The following is a 15,538-nucleotide window of genomic DNA, read 5'->3' as shown; positions in this document are numbered from 1 at the left end:
TGAGCTCTGGTGCTCGGGGTGGTATGAGCGAGAGAAGCTCCCGCGCTCTGACAGATACAGACGCACTGCATTGAGCTCTGGTGCTCGGGGTGGTATGAGCGAGAGAAGCTCCCATGCTCTGACAGATACAGACGCACTGCATTGAGCTCTGGTGCTCGGGGTGGTATGAGCAAGAGAAGCTCCCGCGCTCTGACAGATACAGACGCACTGCACTGAGCTCTGGTGCTCGGGGTGGTATGAGCGAGAGAAGCTCCCGCGTTCTGACAGATACAGATGCACTGCACTGAGCTCTGGTGCTCAGGGTGGTATGAGCGAGAGAAGCTCCCGCACTCTCACAGATACAGACGTACTGCACTGAGCTCTGGTGCTCAGGGTGGTATGAGCGAGAGAAGCTCCCGCGCTCTCACAGATACAGACGCACTGCATTGAGCTCTGGGGCTCAGGGTAGTATGAGCGAGAGAAGCTCCCGCGCTCTCACAGATACAGACACACTGCATTGAGCTCTGGGGCTCGGGATGGTATGTTAGTGATGGAGCTGCTCCCATGCTCTGTGGAATGCAGACTCACTGCACTGAGCTCTGGTGCTCAGGGTGGTATGAGCGGAAGAAGCTCCCGAGCTCTGAGGGATGCAGACTCACTGCATTGAGCCCTGATGCTTGAGATGGTTTGTTAGCGATGGAAGCTCATGAGCTCTGAGGGATGCAGACTCACTGCATTGAGCTCTGGTCCAAGGGAAGCGCCCTAGCTGTGATGAATTCAGACTCACTGCATTGAGCTCTGGTGCAAGGGAAGCGCCCTAGCTTTGATGAATTCAGACTCACTGCATTGAGCTCTGGTGCAAGGGAAGCGCCCTAGCTTTGATGAATTCAGACTCACTGCATTGGGCTCTGGTGCAAGGGGTGGTATGCTAGCGAGAGAAGCACCCTAGCTTTGATGAATTCAGACTCACTGCATTGGGCTCTGGTTCAAGGGAAGCGCCCTAGCTTTGATGAATTCAGACTCACTGCATTGGGCTCTGGTGCAAGGGGTGGTATGCTAGCGACAGAAGCTCCAGAGGTTTGAGGAATGCAGACTCACTGCATTGAGTTCTGGTGCAAGGGATGGTATGCATGCGACAGAAGCTTCCAAGGTTTGAGGAATGCAGACTCACTGCATTGAGTTCTGGTGCAAGGGATGGTATTCTAGCGACAGAAGCTCCCGAGGTTTGAGGAATGCAGACTCACTGCATTGAGTTCTGGTGCAAGGGATGGTATGCATGCGACAGAAGCTTCCAAGGTTTGAGGAATGCAGACTCACTGCATTGAGTTCTGGTGCAAGGGATGGTATGCTAGCGAGAGAAGCTCCAGAGGTTTGAGGAATGCAGAGTCACTGCATTGAGCTCTGGTGCAAGGGGTGGTATGCTAGCGAGAGAAGCTCCCGAGGTTTGAGGAATGCAGAGTCACTGTATTGAACTCTGGTGCAAGGGATGGTATGCTAGCGAGAGAAGCTTCCAAGGTTTGAGGAATGCAGACTCACTGCATTGAGTTCTGGTGCAAGGGGATGGTATGCTAGCGACAGAAGCTTCCAAGGTTTGAGGAATGCAGACTCACTGCATTGAGTTCTGGTGCAAGGGATGGTATGCTAGCGACAGAAGCTTCCAAGGTTTGAGGAATGCAGACTCACTGCATTGAGTTCTGGTGCAAGGGATGGTATGCTAGCGACAGAAGCTCCCGAGGTTTGAGGAATGCAGACTCACTGCATTGAGTTCTGGTGCAAGGGATGGTATGCTAGCGACAGAAGCTCCCGAGGTTTGAGGAATGCAGAGTCACTGCATTGAACTCTGGTGCAAGGGATGGTATGCTAGCGAGAGAAGCTTCCAAGGTTTGAGGAATGCAGACTCACTGCATTGAGTTCTGGTGCAAGGGATGGTATGCTAGCGAGAGAAGCTCCAGAGGTTTGAGGAATGCAGAGTCACTGCATTGAGCTCTGGTGCAAGGGGTGGTATGCTAGCGAGAGAAGCTCCCGAGGTTTGAGGAATGCAGAGTCACTGCATTGAACTCTGGTGCAAGGGATGGTATGCTAGCGAGAGAAGCTCCAGAGGTTTGAGGAATGCAGAGTCACTGCATTGAGTTCTGGTGCAAGGGGATGGTATGCTAGCGAGAGAAGATTCCAAGGTTTGAGGAATGCAGACTCACTGCATTGAGTTCTGGTGCAAGGGGATGGAATGCTAGCGACAGAAGCTTCCAAGGTTTGAGGAATGCAGACTCACTGCATTGAGTTCTGGTGCAAGGGATGGTATGCTAGCGACAGAAGCTTCCAAGGTTTGAGGAATGCAGACTCACTGCATTGAGTTCTGGTGCAAGGGATGGTATGCTAGCGACAGAAGCTTCCAAGGTTTGAGGAATGCAGACTCACTGCATTGAGTTCTGGTGCAAGGGATGGTATGCTAGCGACAGAAGCTCCCGAGGTTTGAGGAATGCAGACTCACTGCATTGAGTTCTGGTGCAAGGGGTGGTATGCTAGCGACAGAAGCTTCCAAGGTTTGAGGAATGCAGACTCACTGCATTGAGTTCTGGTGCAAGGGATGGTATGCTAGCGACAGAAGCTCCCGAGGTTTGAGGAATGCAGACTCACTGCATTGAGTTCTGGTGCAAGGGGTGGTATGCTAGCGACAGAAGCTTCCAAGGTTTGAGGAATGCAGACTCACTGCATTGAGTTCTGGTGCAAGGGATGGTATGCTAGCGAGAGAAGCTCCTGAGATTTGAGAAATGCAGACTCACTGCATTGAACTCTGGTGCAAGGGATGGTATGCTAGCGAGAGAAGCTCCCGAGGTTTGAGGAATGCAGAGTCACTGCATTGAACTCTGGTGCAAGGGATGGTATGCTAGCGAGAGAAGCTTCCAAGGTTTGAGGAATGCAGACTCACTGCATTGAGTTCTGGTGCAAGGGATGGTATGCTAGCGAGAGAAGCTTCCAAGGTTTGAGGAATGCAGACTCACTGCATTGAGTTCTGGTGCAAGGGATGGTATGCTAGCGACAGAAGCTTCCAAGGTTTGAGGAATGCAGACTCACTGCATTGAGTTCTGGTGCAAGGGATGGTATGCTAGCGAGAGAAGCTCCTGAGATTTTAGGAATGCAGACTCACTGCATTGAACTCTGGTGCAAGGGATGGTATGCTAGCGAGAGAAGCTCCCGAGGTTTGAGGAATGCAGAGTCACTGCATTGAGCTCTGGTGCAAGGGGTGGTATGCTAGCGAGAGAAGCTCCAGAGGTTTGAGGAATGCAGAGTCACTGCATTGAGTCCTGGTGCAAGGGGTGGTATGCTAGCGAGAGAAGCTCCAGAGGTTTGAGGAATGCAGAGTCACTGCATTGAGCTCTGGTGCAAGGGGTGGTATGCTAGCGAGAGAAGCTCCCGAGGTTTGAGGAATGCAGAGTCACTGCATTGAACTCTGGTGCAAGGGATGGTATGCTAGCGAGAGAAGCTTCCAAGGTTTGAGGAATGCAGACTCACTGCATTGAGTTCTGGTGCAAGGGGATGGTATGCTAGCGAGAGAAGATTCCAAGGTTTGAGGAATGCAGACTCACTGCATTGAGTTCTGGTGCAAGGGGATGGAATGCTAGCGACAGAAGCTTCCAAGGTTTGAGGAATGCAGACTCACTGCATTGAGTTCTGGTGCAAGGGATGGTATGCTAGCGACAGAAGCTTCCAAGGTTTGAGGAATGCAGACTCACTGCATTGAGTTCTGGTGCAAGGGATGGTATGCTAGCGACAGAAGCTTCCAAGGTTTGAGGAATGCAGACTCACTGCATTGAGTTCTGGTGCAAGGGATGGTATGCTAGCGACAGAAGCTCCCGAGGTTTGAGGAATGCAGACTCACTGCATTGAGTTCTGGTGCAAGGGGTGGTATGCTAGCGACAGAAGCTTCCAAGGTTTGAGGAATGCAGACTCACTGCATTGAGTTCTGGTGCAAGGGATGGTATGCTAGCGACAGAAGCTCCCGAGGTTTGAGGAATGCAGACTCACTGCATTGAGTTCTGGTGCAAGGGGTGGTATGCTAGCGACAGAAGCTTCCAAGGTTTGAGGAATGCAGACTCACTGCATTGAGTTCTGGTGCAAGGGATGGTATGCTAGCGAGAGAAGCTCCTGAGATTTGAGGAATGCAGACTCACTGCATTGAACTCTGGTGCAAGGGATGGTATGCTAGCGAGAGAAGCTCCCGAGGTTTGAGGAATGCAGAGTCACTGCATTGAACTCTGGTGCAAGGGATGGTATGCTAGCGAGAGAAGCTTCCAAGGTTTGAGGAATGCAGACTCACTGCATTGAGTTCTGGTGCAAGGGATGGTATGCTAGCGAGAGAAGCTTCCAAGGTTTGAGGAATGCAGACTCACTGCATTGAGTTCTGGTGAAAGGGATGGTATGCTAGCGACAGAAGCTTCCAAGGTTTGAGGAATGCAGACTCACTGCATTGAGTTCTGGTGCAAGGGATGGTATGCTAGCGAGAGAAGCTCCTGAGATTTGAGGAATGCAGACTCACTGCATTGAACTCTGGTGCAAGGGATGGTATGCTAGCGAGAGAAGCTCCCGAGGTTTGAGGAATGCAGAGTCACTGCATTGAACTCTGGTGCAAGGGATGGTATGCTAGCGAGAGAAGCTTCCAAGGTTTGAGGAATGCAGACTCACTGCATTGAGTTCTGGTGCAAGGGATGGTATGCTAGCGAGAGAAGCTTCCAAGGTTTGAGGAATGCAGACTCACTGCATTGAGTTCTGGTGAAAGGGATGGTATGCTAGCGACAGAAGCTTCCAAGGTTTGAGGAATGCAGACTCACTGCATTGAGTTCTGGTGCAAGGGATGGTATGCTAGCGAGAGAAGCTCCTGAGATTTGAGGAATGCAGACTCACTGCATTGAACTCTGGTGCAAGGGATGGTATGCTAGCGAGAGAAGCTCCCGAGGTTTGAGGAATGCAGAGTCACTGCATTGAGCTCTGGTGCAAGGGGTGGTATGCTAGCGAGAGAAGCTCCAGAGGTTTGAGGAATGCAGAGTCACTGCATTGAGTCCTGGTGCAAGGGGTGGTATGCTAGCGAGAGAAGCTCCAGAGGTTTGAGGAATGCAGAGTCACTGCATTGAGCTCTGGTGCAAGGGGTGGTATGCTAGCGAGAGAAGCTCCCGAGGTTTGAGGAATGCAGAGTCACTGCATTGAACTCTGGTGCAAGGGATGGTATGCTAGCGAGAGAAGCTTCCAAGGTTTGAGGAATGCAGACTCACTGCATTGAGTTCTGGTGCAAGGGATGGTATGCTAGCGACAGAAGCTCCCGAGGTTTGAGGAATGCAGACTCACTGCATTGAGTTCTGGTGCAAGGGATGGTATGCTAGCGAGAGATGCTTCCAAGGTTTGAGGAATGCAGACTCACTGCATTGAGTTCTGGTGCAAGGGGTGGTATGCTAGGGAGAGAAGCTCCAGAGGTTTGAGGAATGCAGACTCACTGCATTGAGTTCTGGTGCAAGGGGTGGTATGCTAGCGACAGAAGCTTCCAAGGTTTGAGGAATGCAGACTCACTGCATTGAGTTCTGGTGCAAGGGATGGTATGCTAGCGACAGAAGCTTCCAAGGTTTGAGGAATGCAGACTCACTGCATTGAGTTCTGGTGCAAGGGATGGTATGCTAGCGACAGAAGCTTCCAAGGTTTGAGGAATGCAGACTCACTGCATTGAGTTCTGGTGCAAGGGATGGTATGCTAGCGAGAGAAGCTCCTGAGGTTTGAGGAATGCAGACTCACTGCATTGAACTCTGGTGCAAGGGATGGTATGCTAGCGAGAGAAGCTTCCAAGGTTTGAGGAATGCAGACTCACTGCATTGAGTTCTGGTGCAAGGGATGGTATGCTAGCGACAGAAGCTTCCAAGGTTTGAGGAATGCAGACTCACTGCATTGAGTTCTGGTGCAAGGGGATGGTATGCTAGCGAGAGAAGCTTCCAAGGTTTGAGGAATGCAGACTCACTGCATTGAGTTCTGGTGCAAGGGATGGTATGCTAGCGACAGAAGCTTCCAAGGTTTGAGGAATGCAGACTCACTGCATTGAGTTCTGGTGCAAGGGATGGTATGCTAGCGACAGAAGCTTCCAAGGTTTGAGGAATGCAGACTCACTGCATTGAGTTCTGGTGCAAGGGATGGTATGCTAGCGACAGAAGCTTCCAAGGTTTGAGGAATGCAGACACATTGCATTAGGCCCCAGTGCCCTGGCTGGCTTTGGACAGCAACTACCTGCTTCTCAATTGTGCAGACACACAGGGCCTGAGCTGTCTATTGAACAGAATGTCCCTTCCACAAAAGTGTGTCAACTCACTGCTCTAGACTTTGTCCAGGCCTCAGCAGGGCCAATCTCAGCCTAGGTTCAGTCACCAAGTAAGAGAAACAATTGATCCACTCTTTCACAGGGGCTACATACTGAATTGTAAAGCATATTTTCCAGGCATGTGTATTACAATATGTTAGGTTATGAGGCCAGCGTGCCCACTTTGTAAGGCAGGACATGTTCTCTGTCCAGCCCACCACTCAGGGCCGGAATGGGAACCAAAACCGGCCCTGGCAAAGTGCTCGGCCGGCCCCCCGGGGGTTGGGGGGGCCGGTTTTCGGACGATTTTGTTACAGGGCCGATTTTGCAGCCATGCTGCAAAAACGGCCCTGTTACAAAAACGGCCCCCAGGGGCCCAAAACCGGCCCCCACCCATACGGCCCACCGGGGGATTGCCCGGTGCCCGCTACGGCCAGTCCAGCCCTGCCACCACTACTCCAATATAGATAAACCGATTGGTTTGTAGAGCAGTGTCATAAACTGCTCTCATCATAGGCTTAGTGCTTACATGTTAGTATTTGACATTTATAGAGTATTACACAGTTAGAAGGTCCCACATTACCACTTCTTCTGCCTCTGCCTCTCCCCCATACCTCAAATCGACCCGCTATCTCTTTACCAAACCACGTTTTGATTTCTCCCGCTCTCCTTGTTCCATCCTTTCTCACTGTGTGTTTGCCCCTCCCCCTCCTCTCCTGTCTCCCACTCCTGCTCCATCTTCCCTGACTTGAAGTATGACGCCTGTATGCAGAGGTTCAGCCCCATCACGCGGCAGAGCTCCACAAAAGGAAAGGCCAACAGTCGCCAAGGTTGGCTGTTGGCCCGCGGAGAGGCCTGGCGAAGAGCCAGCGATGCTGGTTTGTTGCCTTTGCCTCTCAGGCCCTCTCAGCTCCAGCCATACCTGGGCTCAGAGACATGTCCGCCCTTGAACCCTTCCAAAATCTGAATAGGATAGTACAGTCCGAAGAGGGCACTTTTTATTTTCTATTTTTTTTTTAAATAAAACATTTTATTGATGTTATCTCAGACACATCAGTAACCAATAGAATAGTCGTTATGGAGTTATGGGGGTGGGCTCTATAATGTTTACAGCATAGTATTCGTATCAGAAACAGTCTAGCAACTACATAGTAAATGAGCCCAGTTCCCAACCACCAATCTCCTGACCACCCCTTGCTCCCCTCAGGTGGTCCTCCATAAGACCGAACTCCGTCATCAAAGGTCCGGGACGGGTCCCCGCGCGGCAAGTTGTCTCTACACTTGAACCCCCTACTCACCTCTACTCTCCCTTTTCTTTCCCACAGCCTGCCCCCTGGTGTCGACGCCACAGCGGTTGTGTCTTCCCTCTCTCCAGACGGAACCCTCACCGTGGAGGCCCCGCTGCCGAAGCCCGCTGTGGAGTCCGCGGAGGTCACCATCCCGGTCACCTTCGAGAGCCACGCCAAGATCCCTACATCAGAGGCCAAGAAACCAGAGGAGGCCGCCAAGAAGTAGCACCAAGGCCCGCTTGTTGTTGTAGCAATGTCTCGTAGTAATGTTCTTTTGCATGTGTGTACGCAATCTTTCTAAAATAAAGTGGAGAAAAACATGTACTTGATTTTCTATTTTCTAAAGTCTAAGATTACCATTGTGTGGTTGATTTTTATATTGTATTTTAAAATTATTCCACCTTAACAAGGTTGAGGGTTTCTTGGGATACTTGGTCACTAAAGGAAATGTCCAAACCTACATGTCAGGGCTACTTATTAGTCACCATTTACAGCTGTTGGTTTGAGCAGTATCATCGAATGGTGGTGGGTTTGACTCAGGGGTTGTGCTTCTAGGCATTGCATCTATAAATAATGCAAACCGCAGCTCGCCGCTATAAGACACTGGAGATGGGGTGAGGTGACCTGATATTTGGGAGGCACAAATGCTAACAGATGACACGCGCTGCTGTCCTTTTGCTTTAAGGAGAATCAGATTTAAACTCCTTGCTTAAAATCATAACGTACAGGTAAGTTAACAGCAAGTTAACACTATTTTGTCAACATAAGCAGGGGGGTGTCGATTTACTGTTCTTAACTCCCTATGACAATATACACATCATCCATTATTGTAAATAGTATAATAAGGTTAATAATGGTAAATCTGCACCTACCTATACATGCCGTGAAGATATAGGGGTAGTTGATATTCTAGAGTCGATATTGTTGCAAGACTGTGTTTTGCACCTTGATATTTTGATGTTGATCTTTTTAAATCCCCCCCTTAAATGACGTAAAATTGAAATACGCCACAAAAAGAAACCAGGGGGCACATTTACAAGCCCCTTGCGACACTTTTGCGCTGCTGTTGCGTCACTTTTGTGATGTAGCGGAGGCGTAAACAATGCGGCCAATTTACAACGTGACGCATCTAGGGAGATGCGTCACGTTGTAAAGCCCTGCATCACATTATACCTGCGTCAGGTATAATGTATGCAGGGTGGGCGTTCTCACGCAGGAAAGCCTCGTAGAAGGGACGCAGTGAAATCTGCAAGATTTCACTGCGTCGCTTCTAGGATGCCACTGCGTCAAAACAGTAAGGAGCGCCGCAGTACAAGGAGTACAGGCCTCCCCATGCATTGCTGGAGTTGTGTCTTGCTTGCTACATAACTCCAGCAAAGCGTGTCTTTTGGGCCAACAGATGCGTCAGAATTTCTGACACATCTGTCAATCCTTGCGCCAGTGTGTGCCGTATTATAAATACGGCGCATCCATGGTGGTGCAAGGGTATCGCAGGCTGGCACAGGGAAACTGATGCATCTGTAGAGATGATTCAGCTTCTTGTAAATCTGTCCCCAGAAGTCTATACCTACCACCGTTTTTGAGTAGTGGCCCTAGTAGGTACATCTGAAGTTTCTGACTTTACTCTAACTCTAAAAGGCATATATACTTCTGTATCTTTCTGATTGCTTTCTTATCATTTTACATTATTTGTGTTGCAGGTTACAAAGTAGATAACTCAGACCAATCATATATTTATATTACATTTATATTTAACCAACAGCCCAAATGATCTACCACGAAAATCAGGCCCACAAAAGGGCATCAGAAGTCTCTACACTTGTGCTACAGCCCCAAACAGGTAGGGCAGAGGTCTTCTAACTGTGGGGTGAGCTGCATTGCCAGCGGCGTCACTATGGGGGTGCGGAGGGTGCGGACCGCACCGGGTGACACCCTCACATGGGGTGACACCAACAGGGCCGGTGTGCGCAGTGCAACCTAACCTTTTAGGAGGAGGAGGTGCCTGTGTGCAGTGCCACTGTCTCCTCTCCTTTCTTTTATTTGCTTCTCTGTGAAATGGATCCAAAAAAGAAAATCACTTTTGCTGGAAATCAATGTCGTATTTTTCTGACATTTAATTCCAAAATTCAGCATCGGGAATAAAAGTTTAAAAATAGGAAAAATAAATAACTAAATAAAGTAAGACAGAGTGGTAGCAAACTGTCCAGATTGATTTTATTCACACCCAAACACATTAGCGCCACTTTTGCAGAGTTTGCCAGTGAAGCGCTATTTTTGTTGTCTTGGCTTTGTTTTCCCTGGGCTTGGAACTAGTGCACCAATCTTGGAGGTACTGAAATATGAGGTTTGAAAAACAAAATTTGTACTGCTGCTCTGTATCTAGGGATGTTGTCTTTTTTTACCATACTGCTTACGTTTTGTAAGGATATAAGCAATGGGCATTGAAATGGGTCCATTCAGGGCCCTGTTGTCATGTCCTTAACTTTTCAGGCAAAAGCACTCACTGATTTCAGAACAGTGAGTGTAAAAGTGTTTAGGTGACCATGTTGTTCCTGCTTACATTTCACATGGTTTGCAAACTTTTGCATTCCCTTTGATTGTTTGCTTTTTCCAGGATGCTGTCACTTTTTTTTGTAGGCCACATATTGCTCTTGCCCAGTGCGTAATTTAAATTGAGCCGCATCCAGGTGTTTATAGCTGGCAACAATTGGGTTGTAGTTGAAGGCAGTCTGAGTTTTTCTCAGTGGGGCAGTATGGTGTTAAGTGGAGGAGAGGATGTGGCACTATGGCCAGAGCTGCTGAATTTGGAACTGGGGAACCAGGTTCAGCCTTAATAACCAGTCCGCCAGACCACTCTCCTGAGAGAGCACTATCTCATGCTAGACCTTAGAAGGCTTCGCAAGACATTAGAAGCCCCGGTGTCGTAGCACCAGCAGGTGGACCCTAGCATGACAAGTGTAGGGTAACCTTCAAGGCTTGTCCACCACTATTCATACTGAAGTTCACCTCCAGTCTTGCGGGCAGGCCCATGAAGCAGTACACCCTAGAACAGTGACCCTGTCACTGAGATCACAGGACCCTTGAGAAGGGCCAGCACTAGGGCGGTGCAACCGGTGTGACCGCACCAGGTGCTCACTTTAGGTGGAGGCATCATTTTTGCAAGTATATTATGGTTCTAAAAGTGCCTGCTGCCTCCTTCCTGGCCTCCAGTAATTTTCGGTAACAATAAAAATGTCATGATGACTCTGGTGATTAATGTTCTTCCTAGAGAGCGATCGGAATTTTGCCTAATGGAAGATTTGACTCATAGAAAGGTAGCTCAGAGGGTTTGTACCTGCTGCAAAGAACATGTACCATGCAGATCACAAAGTGCACATAATGTAAATAGGCCAGTGGGCTACTGCTTTTGTCAGAGAGATCCTTTTGTTACTTGCAGTTTATAAGTTAAAATCCTAACATAGAACAGTGAGCTATTAACTGTCATCTACTCCGCAGCAACACAAGTCACATTTTTTATTAACTTTTGATACGTTTGAGCTACAAACAATTTATTAGTTTAAATGGTCATATCATCCTGCAGATCTTGCATTATGAGGAAAATATGGCAGAGCCATTATTATTTAGAAAACATTGGAAAACTAGGATTTTTAGCCATTCATGTTTGAACTGCTGTTTTGGAAAAGAGAGAAGTGCTGATGACAAACTCCATGGCTCGGAGACAAATGGCTTGTGCTTCCACATTTTATCATATTTGGGGACATTCTGTGATTAGAAGCATATCCCACTTTGTGAACACATTTTACTGTAAATAACTGATTATAACTTTAAATAATCATGTGTATCCATTGGTTGATAAAACTGGGCAGTGAAACCAAACAAATACAAAAAATTGGGATGTTTGCGCATTCTGGCCACGCCTCTGGCTCTGCCCACTGATCCAATCCTTGGGTTATTCCTACCCTCTGATTCTCTGACCACAGTTCCCCTACTTTTTTTCCCCCACTTCGACCACTGATATATCGTGTTGCTGGATAGTGGGAACACCACACCAGTAAAAAGTACCATACCTATGATATTATAAATTCCAATAAACTGTTGACTAGCAGGTAGCCCACTGTACAACCTGATTAATGAATCATTATCACACTGTTAACAGGCACATTTTGTAAATATAGGACCTACATTTACAAACGTTACTAAGGATTCTGTATGGTTGCGTTATTTGCCAACTGTGTCCACTGGCGGACTCGGGGCGGAGGAGGTCCATGCGGTAAGTCGTGAGGGGGTGACACCATGAGTTACCCGCACCGGGTGACACCAACCCTAGTGACGCCACTGCATATGGCTCAACAAGTACTTGTAAATGAAGATGTCCTGGAAGTGCAAATTGCCACGTTTCCAGTCTGTCTTCATGTACATGCAGTCCTTGAAGTGGTTAAAAACATGCCTGGGGAATCTCATAATGTAAAAGAATGTATTTCCATCCGATTAGCTTTACTTGCATTTATTTTTCGTTTAAAGTTTCTCCATTATTTTATATGCAGGTAACTGAAAGTGGAAAACAAGACACTTACAGAATACTTTGCTCCTTTTAGCCATGTGGTGGCAGGGTCAAACACGTGGCTAAAAAGGAAAATATTCTTCAACTGTTTAGTTTTTTACTTTCAGTTTTTTGTATAAAAATAATGCAGAAACCTCAAACGAAAAAGAAATGCATGCTAAGCTAATCGGATAGAAATACTTTCTTTTACGTTATGGAATTTCATTTGGGTAATGTGACCACTGCAGATGTGAGGAATAGTGACTTGTGTATTTACAGTGCTAAAACATTGTGAATATGCAAGCCATTGTTTCAAACATGTACTGTACACAGTATAAGGTAGACTGCTTCAGAAGGATCAGGTGCTGTCAACATATATATTTTAGAAATAGGTAAACTACACCAAGTGAAAGCCTTTGTCTAGTACACTTTCTAGAACTCACCCTGACATTAAGGGCTTCATTTAGAATTTGGCGGACGGGTTACTCTGTCACAAACATGACCGATATCCTGTCCGCCGTATTATAAGTGCCATAGGATATAATGGACTTGTAATATGGCAGATGGGATTTCCGTCACGGTTTTGACCGAGGAACCCGGTCCGCCAAACTCTAGATCAGGCCCTAAGTATCAAAAAGAATAACTCTGTCTCCCTGAAGCCTCAGTTGGCTCCATCAATTAAAGCCTAAACTGGCTTCCAAACAGCCTTTACATTGGGTGATTGACCAATTGCACACATTTGCATTCTTTCAGGTAGCAGGCACTCTGGTGAGAAGGCCTGTTTCTTCCTTAGCTCCTTGTTCCTCCATGAGCTTCACAGCACAGGAAAACTCCTCCTCTCTTTCACGCAGAGGCACTTCAAGGGCCACAATAACTGTTCATGGTTGTTTTTTAACGAAAAGTATGGGAACTGCTTTTGTAAAATTAAAAAGCTTTGAGCATATGGGTCCCCATAGATCCCACCCACTTCGACCTCTGTTTACATGCACATGTTGTTTAAGGTGAGTGCAGTGGGTGACAGGGAGGAGGCCAGCAGGATCACGTTCAGATGGAGCACTCTGATCATCTGGACGCCTTTGGCCACAATGTGTTTGAGACTGAATTAATGATGTTGGAACAGGTTCTATCATTGATTTACTATCGCTTTGCATCTGCACAGATTATATTTGCAGGTGACTTCAATTTAAGAATCTCTCTTAGTACCTTTGATGAGTGTTTATATGATGTATTAAGTTCCTATGGTATTCCATCTGCATTATGCCCTACAAAGGACCCTCTTCAAAAGCAACCCTATTTGCATTAGCCCTTGTACAGTACAATCTAGTCAATCTTAATAGGCGCTTTCAAATGATAGTCCCGCAAGACAAATTTTCAGGCAGGGTTTGAATAGAAGTCCTATTGACTATATGTTTGGATAGAAAGATTTTATTATTTTCAAAAACAGGTTATTATAAACAGTGACTCTGCTCAGCTTACATACAGGTATGTAATGATCCAGTGTATTATCAGGTCCCCTATTGACTATATTTTTACATCGCTAGAGCATTTTGGTGATGTGTGTTCTTTTGAAATACGGGACCTAGGATTGGTGGCCACTTTGCAATGGAACTGAGTTTCTCAGAGGATCCCCTTACAGTTGGTTTTCCCTTGATTTATGGTAAGAAAATACGGGTTTCTATTGCTGAGCATAAACTGTGTGAATTAGAAAAAATTAGCACTAAGGAGGAACTAATATTGGCAGATGGAAAGAGAATTGAATGGTATGAGCATTTGATTAAGAAAGCCCAGTCTCTTCTTAAAGTCCGCTCATCGAAAAGAGCTGTAGGGAAATTGCAACCTGGGTGGTTTGATGAAGGATGCCATTCCCTACGACAGGCAGTTAGTAAAGCAAAGCAACTGATTTCCCTAGGAGGTGAGGGAAGGTCCCAGCAGAATTGGAGGTCCCTGAAAAGGACCTAACACTTAATGTTTTCCTAGAACAGGAAGGAGTTTTATGAAAGCAATTGGAGCACAATGCAGGATGGGCAAAAAAGGGCAGTTCTTGATTATTCTGGCAGCTGGTGAATAATGTCCACCAAAGATCCCAGTCAAAATTAGATGTTCACGTCTGCGAAGCGCAGTGAACAACGTACATTACAAAGCTGTATATGATGTTGGATAAAAATGTAAGAAGTGGCATTATTGTCAATTAGTTGGAATGCCCAAATCTTCCCCAGACCTAAGAGATGGGCATCATGGCAAAAATTAACAGAAATATGAAGCCATCACAGGCAGGTGGCCTAGATGGGTTACCAGCAATACTCTATAAGACAAAGTCATTATGGTAGGTCAATGCTCAAAGCCCCTTTTTTTAAAATGGGTGACAAAAAATAGTGTAATACCAGGTTCTTGGAGAGGGGCTATAATTACACCCATCTATAAGAAGGGAGTTTATGACGACCCTGCAAATCATTGGCTGATATTCCTGCTCAATGTGGCAACAAAGATCTAAGCCCAAACACTCCCGATTGCTCTAATGGCCGGGCCTTAAGTAGTGGGTGCATTCCAAAAGAGCATGGGGGTTTTAGGACAGAGCATTCCACAGTTGATCCCAGCTTTGCTCTATGGGGTGTGGCGTGAAGAGCAGTTGGTTCAGGAGGAAACCTATGTTGCTGTTTTGCTGATTTTTGGACGGCTTTTGATAGAGTTAATCATGGGCTCCTGTGGGATAAGTTGGCTTTTTCAGGGCAAATTCCCTGAAAAAGCTCCTCAAGGAAAAGACAAACTATCTTCCGAAATTGCTGCTAGACACTATCTAGCCTACAAAAGGTCAGGGGCCCCCTTTCTGGAGTTCCTAAGAACAGAGACCTTATTCCTGTAGTTCTCTCAGGTTCCAGAAAGACGACTGAGATGTATTACCCTTCCGCTTTGAGTAGGTATTGACCCTGGCTGGAGAATAACTGATTTTAAAAGTTTTGGGTAATAATGGCAATTGTTTTTGCACTTTGAAAATTGAATATTCTGTTGTCCATTTTTTGTTAGAATGTACCCTCTTTCTAATTGAAAGGAAAAAGATCTTACGTCCTCTATTTTTAGGGCACGGAGTTAGAACACATAGTGAAAAACTTTGCACTTTATTTTCAATGAGCTAGTTTGATTTTGTGGTGTCAATTGCTTGATACATTCAACTCATACAAAAACAGAAATTTTAAAGGACTGTAGATATTGAGGTGGCTTATATGTTAAGAGAAAACTGTGGTATCAGAGCATAAATGTTGATTGGTATGTGGTTTCTTAATCTTTTAATCTGATTTCATTATTAATATGTTGATTTCTGTGTGTTAAAATAATGGAATTGTAATGTAGCAGCTTGAGAGGTCATGGTTTTTCGCATACTTTCTTTCCTTGTTTATAAAATGAATG

At 46.6% G+C, this 15,538-nt stretch overlaps 1 protein-coding gene across 1 annotated transcript in view; it reads left to right on the top strand.

Moving 5' to 3' along the window:
• Positions 1 to 7,916, top strand: part of HSPB1 (heat shock protein family B (small) member 1) — a 39,222-nt gene extending 31,306 nt beyond the window's left edge. Inside the window, exon 3 of the mRNA XM_085649609.1 lies at positions 7,633 to 7,916. Coding sequence (XP_085505735.1) covers positions 7,633 to 7,822 — 190 coding nt within the window. The 3' untranslated portion in view covers positions 7,823 to 7,916. The remainder of the gene's footprint in view (positions 1 to 7,632) is intronic.
• Positions 7,917 to 15,538: the final 7,622 nt, after the last annotated feature.

Source organism: Triturus cristatus, chromosome 3_2 (assembly GCF_964204655.1).
Source record: "Triturus cristatus chromosome 3_2, aTriCri1.1, whole genome shotgun sequence".
Classification (NCBI taxonomy): domain Eukaryota; kingdom Metazoa; phylum Chordata; class Amphibia; order Caudata; family Salamandridae; genus Triturus; species Triturus cristatus.
The sequence above is the reverse complement of the archived record's forward strand: the minus strand, read 5'-3'. Positions and strand labels throughout refer to the sequence as shown.